This window comes from Chenopodium quinoa, unplaced genomic scaffold (assembly GCF_001683475.1).
Source record: "Chenopodium quinoa cultivar QQ74 unplaced genomic scaffold, ASM168347v1, whole genome shotgun sequence".
Lineage (NCBI taxonomy): Eukaryota > Viridiplantae > Streptophyta > Magnoliopsida > Caryophyllales > Amaranthaceae > Chenopodium > Chenopodium quinoa.
This window is the reverse complement of record NW_018745684.1, coordinates 4,029,212-4,043,059: the sequence shown is the minus strand read 5'-3', so window position 1 is coordinate 4,043,059 and position 13,848 is coordinate 4,029,212. Positions and strand designations below refer to the sequence as shown.

The window sequence follows — 13,848 nt, the reverse complement described above, 5'->3', positions numbered from 1 at the left end:
AGAAAAGATTATCGAGTTTTTTAGACGAAGTATTATGTTATTTGAAGTAACCAAGAGGTAATGATTACGTTTTAAGGCTGTATTACTAAGACTCATTAAATTGTTGGGAAAATTGTAAATACTTTTGGAAGATACCCTGAGACAAGTTACTAATCTTTGAGCGATAAGAAGGTCAAGGTGTGATATGTTCTTTTTATGCTTGTACTTATGTCAATCTTAGCTATGAAGTTGAATATGTGATTATTGTAATTATAGAGTTTCTTTATGAAAAAGTAAGACTTTTAAAAAGTATTTTACAAGTATGCAAAATGATTTTTCAAATATATTTTGAAAATAAAGTTTTGTATTCCTTGTTTTTAAATAATGGTTTAGATTGGAAACTTTCATAAATCTTTTAATATATTTGATTAAATATTTCAGTTCATACCTTATAGTCTTTCCACGATTTCTCCTAATGAAAATATTTTAAATTTTACGAACGACTCATAAAAATATTTGACGAGTTTTCTAACTACTTTTGTAAACAAATCAAAACCTAAGTTCTTTTGGATGTTTGAAACTTGCTCATTTTCCTTACTTTGATTGACGATCGCCGATAAAGTGTTAATATCGTTGATTTAATGAGTTAATGTGTTGGTCGAGTTACGGGGACGTAACCCCTTTTTAAGGGGGGTAGAGTGCGATAGAGTTTCGCGCGCGTTTAATTTCAACCCTCTAGGGTAGCAGTAGGGCGTGTCTAGCTAGAATGTGCATGAAATTAACAAACTAAAATTTATTTTCAAAGAAGAAAATTTTAATTTTTCCCCTCATTATTCTGCCTAGTTTCGGGACGAAACTTCTTTTAAGGGGGGTAGACTGTAATACCCCGTATTTTTAAAAGGTATTTTAGTCTCGTATTTTGACGTGTTTTTCTAAATTAATTATTTTCTAAAGAGTATTTTAATTTTGGAGCCAAAATGATATTTAAATTTTGGCGCCTAAATCATTATTTTACAAAACTAATTAAATTGGATAGTCCAATAAATGAAACTATTTTATACTTATGTTATAAATAGTATTTTTGATTTCTCAAAATTTAAATAGCTAAACCGAAATTATATTAATTCGGTAGATTAATTAAAATGTATTTTCGGTTTTCATAGAATAAAAATCTAAATTGTTTTAATATTTTTCTAAATTAATTATTTTCATGAAATATATTAATTTTCGGATTTTATACAATAAAAATCTGATTTAATTAATTATTATATGTCAATATTTTCGGCCACTCATGAATTTTCTAAATGGTTTTAATTTAATTTATTAAAAATAAAAATCCTTTAAAATTCCTTATTTCTATTCTTAAATCTAAAATCTCTTGATCTTATTCTATACTTGCACTCCAAGCTCAAAACCTACTAAATAATATTTCATGACCAAATAAAATCTAATATCCTTCCATACATTTAAAACCCTAATTTCTATTCTTTAAAATTTCCATAAATTATACAACCCTAAATTTCTATAAACTCATCACCTAAACATCTATAAATACCCCCTCATAACTCTCATATTCTTCACGCCAAAAACTCAATTCCCTTCTTTTACTCTTCTTTTCCCTCAAACTTTTCCTATTTTTCTTTTCCTCTTTTCTAAAAGAAAATCTGCCCGTATATCTTTGGAGCCAATTTTCGGGAACTTCTAGTCATTTTTTGGATTTTTCTATTTCACAGAAAATTATTCCTCTCAAAAAATCCTTGAGGTTAGGTTCAAGAATCACCCAATTCGGAGTTATATCAAAGGATTTATGACCTCTGCAAGTTCTGCCTATTCTTTCCAACGCAAATTCAATTTCCTTTAATCCTATTCCTTTATTTTCTTCATGGTGTATTCGTGATTGAACTTTGAAAGTGCGAAGTGTTGATTGATATTCGGAATTAAGGTACGTTATGTGGTTTGATACCTTCGAAAGTTGATTATGAAACTATATTTTATGATCGTATGAAATTATAATTTATTCCGTATGAAATTTTATTTGTGAAACCATAATTCATGTTCCGTATAAAACTATGATTTATTATGAGACTATAAATTATTATGTTCCGTATCAAATAATATTTTATTACATTCCGTATTAAATCATGTTTTTATGTTTCGTATGAATTTATGATATTATGTTCCGTATTAAATTATGAAATCATGACGGATTGAATTAAATGATTTGGATTTGAATCAAAAGGACCTTAAATTGTGATTGGAAAATTATTGAAAATGATTTGCAAGTTTGTTGTTATGTAAGTGTGATGGATTTTTTTTAAGACGAATTTTTAAATAAATCAATCGATATGTTAAATCCCACTTAGGGAATGGTTTAGAGAAGACTATGGACTTTGCATGACCTAGTCTTTCCTCAAGTTGGCCTTTGATTATAAAGTAAACCACTTGGGGGGTGTGCACACTTAGTGAGGAATTGGTTTTGGAACGTAATCGATTGAGTTTTTAAATTTTGTCTTGAAAGAATTGAATTGGAAAAACTCTTACTTGAGTACGGCATTGGAATTCTTATGAATTAAATCTAAATGATTTAAATTATGTTTTACTTATCTTACACACAATCTACTTAGCATAATTTGCTAATACGTGCTTTTGTTTTGGCTTTGCCCTGTTTACTATTTATGGTAAGCAGGTGAATGTTTCAGGTGGAAGTTGATTGATGCATACGGGAGTCCATGGGAATTTCACCTAGCTTAGGAAAAGTTGGAGTCGTTTTTGTGTCACAAATTATGAACAAGTTTTATTTAAAGTTTTATTAATAAGAATAAAGATTTTCCGCTGCAGAAGTATTTTAAAGTATAAGCCTTGCGTTATCACGCGGCGGTAATACGCCCCAGTCTATCTCTACGGTATTTATACGTATTTTCTACATATTCCGTAGAGGGAGATTTGGGGGTGTTACACATTGGCGTTACGTTGAGCTGTGGACGCAACGTCTGGAGTTTGTCGTTGGAGGTGATCCGATGCAGGGCGTTATGGATCCCACCGATTCGTACATGGTGTGGTACAGACGTATTACACGGCGTTTCATCAACCCCAGTTACACACCACAATCCACACATTACCATCCAGCATATGACGTCATTAACGGATATGTGAGTTTCTTTTATTCTACATATTTTCATCAATTTTTAATTTCTATATCATACAACTGACTGATCGATGATTACTGTAGGCTGCGGATATGGTGGCGATGGTTGATGCACTGTCAATCGCCCTCGTTGACGGACCCACCAGACCCCAGGTCGAGCGGGTACGCGATATGGGCGTGGCTACCTTACAAAGATATGGTCACAGCTATCTCGTCACCCAGCGGGACGACCATGATGGGCACTCAGTCCATTCACAGTTCGAGCTCGGCCAGAGTAGCTGTGGAGGTGATCCTATGTCACCCAGAGACGCAGAGGATTACATCATCCACAGTTCTGCGCCCACCCCTACCCAGGAGGGTCCATCGTCCAGCCAGCAGACTCCCCACCGCCCCGAGACCCATTCACCACCATTACACATTACAGGCGGCGTCGTGTCAGACGGAGGGCCGACACACAAGAGACAGAACCTTTACCCTGAATAAATGAGTCGGGATAGTATTAGGTGATTTATTTCCTGTAGCCCGATTTTGTAGAATGATGTACATAACACTTATATTATTAATATAATGAATGTTTTTTGAATGAATCTGTGTATGATTTGAAGTTTAATTTCCTTATTTGTCCAAATCGGACTTATGTCAGTCAAAATAGATCCTTCTAGGCTGATATATATCAAACACAAGACATTTGAGCTTCATAATGAGAAACGGGGTAGAAGCGATGGCCCGTGGTGGTTACTTTGGTGGTTCACGGTGGTTGTAGTGCTGTTGGGGGTGTCAACAGTGGCGGGAGGTGGTGGTTGGTTGTGGTCGACGGTGGTGGGACGGTAGGGGGTTGGTGGTGGTGGTGGTTGTAGTGTTGCGGGGGGTTGTTGGAGTGTTTTCAAGTGCATAAGGGTGGTCGAAAGTGGCGGGAAGTGGTGGTTGGTGGTGGTCGACGGTAGGGGTTGGTGACGGTGGTGGTGGTTGAGGGTGCTGGCTGTTTGAAGGCTGGGGGTGCTGTCTGCAGGGCAGATATGGAGCCTACAGCATGCAGGTTGCTGTTTTTCTATCTCCAGCAGAAAAACGCTGTCTGGGACCGTGCTTTATGTTTGTACATAAAGCACTGTCTTTTATGTTCAACAAAGACAGCGTTTTACCCTGAAAGCTTAGTTTGGTAAATAGTTTTGCCACGCGTTCAAATTGAAATTTGGAGAAAAGTCCTGTAACAATTATAACATAATAACATATTATTATATCTACCATCTTTTATTTGGGAAGAAAAATATCTACCAAGTGTATATAAAACTATGCACGAGAAACACTCTGGAGCTGCGGGGAATCGAACCCCGTGCCTCTCGCATGCAAAGCGAGCGCTCTACCATATGAGCTACAGCCCCATAATTGTTAATTACTTAATATTTCTACTATATGAGCTACAGCCCCATAATTGTTAATTACTTAATATTTCTATTGTTCATTAGACCCGTATATTCTGTGGGATACAGACTTCCCATCAACAGTACCTAGAGTTGTTGTTCCACTAGAAATCTCTCTCTACAATCCTTGATCCTTTCCTAAAATTCCTCAGATTACAGAAAAAAGAAGGAACCCAATAGAAACTTTATATTTGATTAAGGACACATGCGTTTGATTATGATTTTGGGCTGGTAAGTTGGACAGCTGCTATAATAAAGTTCCAACTTCACAGAAGATATAAGTCCATTGGTTACAGTACAATATGATATGATTATTGGAATTGGTACTTCAACAATGAAGCTCCTGCCTCTTGTCCCAAAAGCGGGATGATGCAATCTTCAATGTTAAAGATCAAAGTCGACCGCTAATGAAATCTATCAAATGACTTCTCAATCCAGAAGTAAATGAAAGGCATTCCATGACATGAAACCTTAGTCTGTCACAAACATTACAGACGTTTGTTCACTGTTCCAACAATCTCTAATTCTCTAAAACACGTACTGCCTTCTATATTTTACTCTTTTCTAAGGAATTCTGATGTTATTTATGGGATTGGTGGGAGTAACTTATATTAGTGGGCTTGGCAAACGATCAATCTACTGTAACATAACAATATTATTATGATGTAAATGTACAGAAATTAAAAGCATGAACTCCATCAAATCCGAAATCATCTACATATAGGAAAGAAAGCATAAAGCTGTGAAATCATTACATAAGTGGTAACAACTCCTATCATGTGTATATATAGGAAAGAAAGCATAAAGCTCAACCTATTTATTCCAAAAATTGATAATATTTACATTACATAAATGTGTCTTCTATAATATAAATGAGTCGAAGACTCTTTCATACAGACCAAGATTGTAAGTGTTAAAACACAATCATGTTATACATCTTATTATTTGAGTCAGGTGACAAAGAAACTGCAATTATGCATGCATGAGGAATCTAGTCTATAAGTCTATTGTCCTAAAATCATTTCTGCTTTTCTAAATTCTTAAACTGAAGTGGAAATTGTTCAATATTATGACCCAAATAGCAGTTCCTTCAAAGACCTCAAGGGAGATGAATGTCCGTATGCCTGACTGTCCTTCCAAAATGTAATTCCTGTGAGCCATATAAGGTGAAAGGATTGTTCAAACACGAGTGTACAACAAGTAGAGAAAATCACATAAAAAGGTAGCAAGCTCTATATACTATTTTATCCAGTATACTAGAAAATTCAACAAATACAAGTACGACAGGATTATGGATCGAATAATAACCTATCCACATAAGAAAGCCTGCTGTGGTTGCAAAGAAAAACTCCCGACTGATGCTGTTAAACCTGCATTGACAGCAAAAAATATCATTAGCAGTTAAGAACCTGTTACTCCTGCATTGAGTATAATTTTTCAAGCAAATGACTATGACTAGCAACTCACAAGTACATGCAGACGAGATTCCCCCAGCCATACAGAAAAGATGCCCAAGACGAACCAAGAAACCTGAATCATATTAAAACAGTTAACATAACAAAACAGTTGATCCCTGTTCATTTGATTCCCATGGGAAGCTGGATGTACATTAATATATGCAATCATAGAGAGAGAGAGAGATTATGAGTGACATGATAATTAAGAAACAAATTTTAAAATTTTTATCTAGAGGTAATATCTGCCCACATTCTCTAACTGTCTATGAGGTATATGAAACACCAAATGCTGAGATGGGTAATTACCACATAAAATCACGGGTGAAAAGCGCACGTGGAATCATCAATCCATTTCCAGCCATTGCCAGCAACATTGTTAAAGCCGACAAGCCTTTTATGTTATCAGGATTTAGGAAATTTGTCCACTGAAAGAATTGAAACCAAGTCATAAAGAAGGCTCACTCAGACAGAAATCTGTTAGTGCTAAATATCTAACATAACCAGATTAAACAAATACCAATTGTGGAATTGGCATCCACATGAAGAGAAGGGTAGCAGTCCACCCTGATATAGCTCCATAAAATTTGACACCTTTCTCAGAGAGTTTACCCGCTCTAACCTGTGAAAGGTTAGCACCCATTTAAATGACGCAAGATACCAATGCATTTACAAAATCAAAAGGTTAATCATCCAATAGAGGAAAGACAAGCATACTGAACATAGAGATTAGCTCATTGCCATCCACAATAACAAATTTTATAAGGTTACCTATCCAATAATCGAGAAGACTAGCATAAGTGCGTAACAAAGATCACCACCAGGTTCATTCACAGTAAAAATCTGAAGGCTACTTGTTCAATGGCTAAGAGTCTAGCACAGCCATAAATGCAGAGATAATTAACTAGCTAGTTTGAGTAAGAAAAGTATAAATTACACATGCTTTAAGGCACTACCACTTACATAGTTACAAAGAATGTCAATTTGAATCAGTCATAACCTAAAGAACTTAATTTCCATATCTGCCTTGCTTCCTTTTCCACTTATAAAAAATAGGCGAAATAAATCTATATGTAGCAAACAGGCTAATGTAAATATGTAATACAAGCAGTTTTTGTTTATTACAATTAATCTACTCCATTGGCAGCTTTCTTAAGGACAAATCAGGCTTGGACAACACAGAATGAAGAAAATAGTGATCACGCCCAATTCAAATGGACCTCAAATAATAAGCAAGCACAGTAGTGGTCCATAATCCTTAACACTTTGCTCCTTCAAAAGCTAGAGAGCAAAAAGGTCCTAAAGAGCTCCTAAACTTTTATTTGTACCTATGCCTCCTCATATGTTTGTTCCGCATAAATTCTAAGGTAGGAGCTTCAACTTACCATAACAGCTGCTACCATGGCTATGACGAAAGATATAGCCCCAGGAAGAATGCTGTTTGGAATATATGGAACAAATGTAGACCACATAACCTGATTTCGGCATGCGACACACAAGTTAGTATTTGGCAGAAAGGATAAAATATCAAGGATTGGGATGCTGAGTTTCACAGAGGACAAGAAAGAAATCAGAAGCAGTACCTGGGGAAGGACAGAAAGCCCTCCGACAGTGAGAAAATCTTCCCACAAACCCCAGATAACAGACGGAAGAATGCCAAAGTAATTGAGAAAATTGGAGACAACACCAGTGCCAACCACTACAGAGGTTAGAATGAAATAAAGAGAAGGCATTGCTTCAGCCATTGCTAGCTGTGAAATCATTACATAAGTGGTAACAACTCCCAGGCATTGCACTATCATTGCTTCGGTCTCCTTTTTCTTGGCAAAGTATGAAAGCAGCGAAAGATTCGCAAGCAAACCAGTTAGGGAGCCCTGCAAAACTCTTCACTGATGATTTGGACTCAGATGTTCTGAAGCTAAAGAAAAACATATAATAACTAAAAACTGTGAGGAAGGAGAGTTACTCAGGCTTACCAGCCAATTAACAGCCAAAAGAGCAGAATTGTTGCCTGCCATAAGATTACGAGCATTAAGCAAAATCTGAGGCAGCTGAAGAATGAGAAACGGAATATTGGCAGCAGCAGCAAACTTTGCCGTCAACCCATCCCATTGCTTAATTGTCTCATCATTTATACCAAATTTAGCTCCTTCCTCTCCCTTTGATTTCAATATAGAGTAGCAAAAACGAGAAACAAAAATATAAGTACATGAATTGTTATATAAATTATTTGAAAAAGAAGATAAAGTGAAGGAATAACATATTAGCAAAGTACCGGTTGAATAGGATGAGGAAGATCAGAGCCAAGGGCTGCAACTGGCTTGAACAGCGGACGAGGATGAAGTTTAAATGGGTTGCTACTACTACAGCTACGGTTTTTGCTGATCAAAAACAGTGAAGAACTGCAGTCATGATTGTTGAAGTGAAGGGTGGAGGAGATAGATGAAAAATGTGGTGATCTAGATGATGTATAATGAGAAACAGATGAAGGCGATGACCGGAAAAGCCTCGGTGAAGACTGCATTACTGCCGAGGCTGCCACTGCAGCTACCATTTTATCGACGAGACTGTTGTCAAAATGCAACATTAGCTTTACAGCAGTCAGTCATACACAATATCTATGATGAGATTTCTTTGCAAAAAATTACGGTTGTTTCAATGATATGTAACAATATCACTCTAATATTCAGACAAATACAATGCGATAATCCTTGCATATAACAGAGATTAACCCCTTAATTAATATAGTGGTCTGCATCAATATTACTTATCTAGAACAACAAGGAATTCTCAATTTAACCCAAACTTAAGCCAGATTTCTTGGTTCCCAAAAAGAAATGATGAAAGATCCCAGAACCCAAATCAAGACATGACCAAAAATGAAGGTTGGAATTAAGAAATTATGCATAAACCAAACAGTAAACAACAATAAAGATAAAAACTTGCTAAATTAAACTTGTAATTAGGAAGAAGAAGAGGAGTCACGCTTACATAGAATGTGGAATGAATGATTGATTCAGCAGGCCCCTGAATTAAAAGAGAAGAAACGATAAATTGAGAAAATTGATAGTAACCAGAAAAAAAGGGTGAGATTGGAGTACAATGAAAGGTGTTGGAAGTCCGATGAATGTAATAATAGTAAGCCCGTAAATAGAGGTGGAATTTGGAAGAGAGAGAGTGAATGAGTGTGGAGAGTGGCAAATTAAAGGGAAAATAGAAGAGCAGGCGTAGTTTCAACATTATAATTCGGACATTGAAATTCGGACCCACCTCCTATTCCAATGCCTCTCACATCTGAAAAACTGGATTACTGATTAGATTATGTTTAGCTTCTTCCAGGACCCCCGTGTTCTTCTTGCCTTCCTCCCCTGTCACAACTCACATATGGAGAACTCACTTTCACTCCCACTTTCATACATTTTTAAATGCTTTAATCTCGTAAGTGGAGTCGGCTTTAAACCAACACGATGACTTTTATTTTACTACTATTTTAAATAGAGATTATAAATTGTACTTTCTTCATCTCTTAATACATACTAAGTAGTAAATCATTTTATTTGATGAAACAACTCCGAAATTACTTCTTCACAATATAATTGCTTAGAAATTTCAATATAACAAACAAAAATTTTAATGATGAAAAATAAAATTTTAAATATCAGACTAATACATTCTTATTTTCTCAAATGTAATGTAAAATACACTCCACTCTTGACAATTAATGTTTTTTTAAGGTCGGGTCATATGTATTTTATTGTATCTTACATGTTGTCTATAGAGCATAGAGACGAAAACAAAGTTACTCATACTTAAGTGTACCACAACCTAACCCGTTTGATATTACGGAGTAAACAAAAAATTCGATTAAAAAAAAAATACTACGTAATAGATAGAAATTCTGAAATTGAAACATGGAGCCAAATCAAAAAATGCTCGTACACAAGTTACACCTGATGACTAGATTAGTAGTACGATTACAAATTTACAATCAATTCCACATCAGGTGAACTTGTGATCCCTAATTACCACTACCTACTAACTTGTACAGCATCTCTGCATAACCATTTGGGCAGCACTTCTGCTATGGATAAACATCAGACTAAGAATCCAGCCTAAAGAGTTTGCAGTCAAACAACATCCCCTGGAAATAACAGAGCCAAACAGCATACCTAGTTGCATGTACTCGTCTTTCTGCCACAAAGTTAACTCGGTAAAGCATCTTGGGATTATTCTTCACTATGCATATCATCATCAGACTCAGTTCGATATGGTTCAGTTCCATCAGTAGAGGCATCTTCTTCCTGTGGCAGCTTTCCTTTCGCTTCTTGTTTTGAAAGTCGATCACGAAGCTCTCTCAATTTTGCCTTCTTTGAGTTTAGCACACTCACAAACTGAAAGCAAAGGGAAAACAATAAGTACCAAATAAATAACCTCTTGACCTGAGCTTTATCAGCTTAAACAGCTAGTTGAACTTAACATGCTCAGGAATACTTGATCAAAAATATGCAATGGCAATTTCAGCAAACTGAGACAAGAATTTCTTATCAAATTCTGAAGATGACAAGTTGTTTCCAGAATGAGGCATATTCATTGCAAATCAGGAGTTCACTTGACCATCCAATTGCCGTACATTCACATGATCAAAGTTGCTTCTATGCTCTAATAATTAATATCATTAACGGATAAGCGCATGACTGTATTATGACAAATCTAACCCACCCACCCCCCCCCTCCCACCCACCACCACCACCACCAAATAAAAAAAATAGAGGGGGAGCACTCTTCAAATAAAACTGACTATAAATCACTAATGAGAGTAGGTACATCAAGTCATCATCACAGAAGTACCGCAAAACATCTAATGAATTAGAGAGAGAACTCTACGGTACAACATAGATGGAGGACTAAAGGCTTCTGATCCTAGACATGTTTGAAATGAAATCTATCCTCTCATTTTCTGCCTACAGGAGGTATCATTCCCATCCCAGGCTCCCAGCTAGTAAAACGGTAGAGTTTTGTCTGCTTCAAAATGCTGATATAAGCTGACAACATATTCTCAAACTTCAACTCTTCTCCTAATAACTTAGTGTACAAAGTCAAGACAACTAAAATATAAAACTACAAAGTACCTTTGCATACACTTCTGTTTCAAACTCATCTTTCTCAGCGCTCAACTTTTCACTTTGTACCAAACATTTCTGAGCTTCTTCTTTCAGCCGGTCAAATGACTGAGTCTTTCTGACAACTTCTTCCTGTAACATTCAAACAAATAAAGAATTACATCACATTAACAAGTATTTAGTGTGTAGATTACATGAAGGTATTAGCTAGTGCCAATACTGGTCACATTCAAGGATTTGATAGGTTTAGATGTGTAGGTTTATGCATTTAGATTCTTTAAAAAGTACTACAGTTTTCTATTTCCTCAACTGTTCTTAAACCTCAGTTCTTAACTGCCAAGTCACTTCTCAGTTCTCAATTATACCAATTTACATCATGTGAGAAAAACAACAAGATAACCAGAGTCCAGAGCCAGTGAAACACATCAAGCGAATAATTAATATCAATGACCAGATTGACCACAGCTATCAGAATTGGCTAGATGATTTGGATTTCTGTCATACCCTGAACAAAGCATTCCCAGCCTTCCAAATCCCTACTTATGTCACCACTAAGAGTTAGCTGTGGAGTATTTTCCCCCTACTAACACACGGTAGGTCTAATACCCTAAGCAAACTTTTTCACTGGAAAAACCATAATTGCATTAGATAAAATACGAGTAAGTGGTTAACATTGAAAAGGGAACTTGCATCGATGCATATCAAATATTCCAAAATCAAACTATACTTAAACATTATCTGAGAGTCCTAATCCCCCTTGAACCTAGCAGAACAAGAAGAATAGCCCAAATTGCAGTCAGGGAATAAAACCCAGTAGGCATGTTGGACTGTCGTACACATATTGAAACATAGCTTGCAAATACGGCTTAACACAGCCTTATTCACTAAAATCACTTCGCCATGTTACGAGCCTTATTCTGCTGAATCTGCTCATACTTCTCCATAATTTTGTTAAGGACACAATGGCGCTCTAATAGAGCTACAGTGGTACCACTTAAACTTGTTATCTAATGAAGCTAAAACATCAAGAAATTGTGAAATTCTTAAGACATTGATGCAGTAACATTATTAAAAGAGACTCACACTTAATCTTATGTTAGCATCCATGAGAAAGTCCAATATGGTTGCTGTTGTCTTCCGATTGTCCGGCGACGGCTTACATCTCCATCTCCATTCCAGGGTAATCCCTTCCTTCTCAAATGTCCATGACAACTAAACAACATTTCCACAATCATATAATATAACATCACACAATCGTAAAAAAAAAAAAAAAAAAAAAAAAAAAAAAAAAAAAAATCAAATTTGATAAAGTTCAAAGTCGAGAGTGAAAACAAACCCTTCTAAAGCCATTTCCAGCATCAGAAAAACGATAGACAGAATGAGGCTGTTGAAACCCTAAATACTTTTCTGCAAAATCAATGTATTCCGAAACAGATTGATCCCATTGGCTAGCTCTTTCTCTCACATCTTCTTCTGAAGCTATTCGAATTCCCAGAATCAAACACCAATTTCCCAATAATTAATAATCAATAATCAAATTTAAAAGAGTAGAGAGAAAGAGAGGAGAGCATACCATTGCAGAGCCAAGAATCAAGGCCGTCGGTAATGGAGAGAGAAAATCGAGAAGGAAACCAAGTTCCCATAACAAAAATAGTTTGTTTGGGAAAAGAATCAGATTCAGAGTTGTCTTGTGTTAATTCAAGCTTCAAGCATGAATGTCTTGCTTCTGATTCGGGTTCCATTTTCGGAAATTAGGGTTCTTCGGAGAAATACAAATTTAGGAGGAAGGTTTTGTGTATTGGCGTTGGTATCTTCAGAATTGAGTCTTGTCGAACACGATTTGGAAAGGTAGACTATTTCCCGCCCTTTTCCATAAAACGAGCACAAATTTTCTCTAGGAGCACCACCCATTTGTCTTGTCATGAACGAAATTTATTAATCTAGTACTTCGTGAGAGTATGGGATAGCTTAAGTACTTAGAGGTTCTTTTCCGATTTTAAGAGATATTGGGATCGATTCTCATTATTCGTTCGTGTAACTTTCTAAACAATAAAAAAAAAAATATTTAGTACTCCATAGTCCATAGTCTGTGTCAATTTAAATGTTTATCGGGTTCGATTAGGTCTGTTTAGGTTGAAATAATCTTAAATTTGAGTCATGTTAAATTATTGTGTCCATATAAATCAGGATTTGAATTTGGGATCGAATTGGGTCGGGTCAGGCCGATTCTTTACGCTTGCAAAGTTAATTACGAAGTATTGTTTATTCATAGTTGTTATTCTAACGGATTTTGTTTAGCTAATTTTGCTTGAAATAAGATAACAGAAGTTGAAACAAGTAAACTTAAAGTGTAAATAATGTTCATATAATACTTCTTAAGCTCTTCTTAATTTTTACTCTCCCTATTTGACTGTCACATTTTCCAATACACAACTTTGACTAATGATATCTTTTAAATTATTAATAAGTAAAAGTTGAAGTTTGGAAACTATGCTTTGAGACAATTTTAAAAAGTATTCATTGATTATATTTTATCTTATTTTATCTTGCGTATGAAACACAAACATTGGTCAAAGTGGTGCATGTAAATAGTGTCAAAGTCAAAATAGAACACTTAAATAAAAACAGATGATGGTTTTGGACTTGGTTGTTACTCCTTCTATTTCATAATTATCGCAACACTTTGACTAAGACACATCACAGATGCACAATTATTTATAAAAATTTCTATA

General features: G+C 35.5%; 3 protein-coding genes and 1 non-coding gene across 5 annotated transcripts; 1 reads left to right on the top strand and 3 right to left on the bottom strand.

Annotated features, from left to right (window-relative positions):
- The first annotated feature begins 1,863 nt into the window (after nucleotides 1–1,863).
- Nucleotides 1,864–3,663, top strand: LOC110717807. The gene is made up of 3 exons (XM_021896586.1): nucleotides 1,864–1,921; nucleotides 2,666–3,128; nucleotides 3,209–3,663. The coding sequence occupies exons 2-3, from the start codon at nucleotides 2,997–2,999 to the stop codon at nucleotides 3,605–3,607; spliced, it is 531 nt and encodes a 176-aa protein (XP_021752278.1). The 5' UTR covers nucleotides 1,864–1,921; nucleotides 2,666–2,996; the 3' UTR covers nucleotides 3,608–3,663.
- A 767-nt stretch (nucleotides 3,664–4,430) lies between these two features.
- TRNAA-UGC lies at nucleotides 4,431–4,503 on the bottom strand. The gene has a single exon. It is a non-coding gene; the product is annotated as a tRNA-Ala (tRNA).
- An 825-nt stretch (nucleotides 4,504–5,328) lies between these two features.
- LOC110717792 (maltose excess protein 1-like, chloroplastic) lies at nucleotides 5,329–9,375 on the bottom strand. Of its 2 annotated transcripts, none has more exons than XM_021896556.1 (10): nucleotides 8,988–9,375; nucleotides 8,272–8,586; nucleotides 7,973–8,155; nucleotides 7,580–7,870; nucleotides 7,382–7,471; nucleotides 6,517–6,618; nucleotides 6,306–6,424; nucleotides 6,010–6,072; nucleotides 5,851–5,912; nucleotides 5,329–5,692 (listed from the first exon to the last, which is right to left on the bottom strand). In XM_021896556.1, exons 1-10 carry the CDS (start codon nucleotides 9,234–9,236, stop codon nucleotides 5,610–5,612), a joined length of 1,557 nt encoding a protein of 518 aa, XP_021752248.1. In that variant the 5' UTR covers nucleotides 9,237–9,375; the 3' UTR covers nucleotides 5,329–5,609. The 2 variants fall into 2 exon arrangements, with proteins under 2 accessions (XP_021752248.1, XP_021752249.1); XM_021896557.1 differs by having other exon boundaries at nucleotides 8,272–8,563; nucleotides 8,988–9,374.
- A 219-nt stretch (nucleotides 9,376–9,594) lies between these two features.
- On the bottom strand, nucleotides 9,595–12,999 carry LOC110718163 (DNA repair protein XRCC4-like). Its single transcript, XM_021896965.1, has 5 exons — nucleotides 12,690–12,999; nucleotides 12,453–12,595; nucleotides 12,200–12,328; nucleotides 11,126–11,248; nucleotides 9,595–10,387 (listed from the first exon to the last, which is right to left on the bottom strand). Exons 1-5 carry the CDS (start codon nucleotides 12,856–12,858, stop codon nucleotides 10,223–10,225), a joined length of 729 nt encoding a protein of 242 aa, XP_021752657.1. The 5' UTR covers nucleotides 12,859–12,999; the 3' UTR covers nucleotides 9,595–10,222.
- Between the last annotated feature and the right edge of the window lie 849 nt (nucleotides 13,000–13,848).

Coding starts and splice junctions, on each gene's coding strand:
- LOC110718163 (XM_021896965.1), bottom strand. CDS start 12,858: ATGGAACCCGAATCAGAAGCAAGACATTCATGCTTGAAGCTTGAATTA. Junction 12,596..12,689: donor TGATTCTTGGCTCTGCAATG/GTATGCTCTCCT, acceptor GAATTCGAATAG/CTTCAGAAGAAGATGTGAGA. Junction 12,329..12,452: donor CTGGAAATGGCTTTAGAAGG/GTTTGTTTTCAC, acceptor AATGTTGTTTAG/TTGTCATGGACATTTGAGAA.
- LOC110717792 (XM_021896556.1), bottom strand. CDS start 9,236: ATGTTGAAACTACGCCTGCTCTTCTATTTTCCCTTTAATTTGCCACTC. Junction 8,587..8,987: donor TCATTCATTCCACATTCTAT/GTAAGCGTGACT, acceptor ACTGCTGTAAAG/CTAATGTTGCATTTTGACAA. Junction 8,156..8,271: donor TTCCTCATCCTATTCAACCG/GTACTTTGCTAA, acceptor TTGAAATCAAAG/GGAGAGGAAGGAGCTAAATT.
- LOC110717807 (XM_021896586.1), top strand. CDS start 2,997: ATGCAGGGCGTTATGGATCCCACCGATTCGTACATGGTGTGGTACAGA. Junction 3,129..3,208: donor ATGACGTCATTAACGGATAT/GTGAGTTTCTTT, acceptor TGATTACTGTAG/GCTGCGGATATGGTGGCGAT.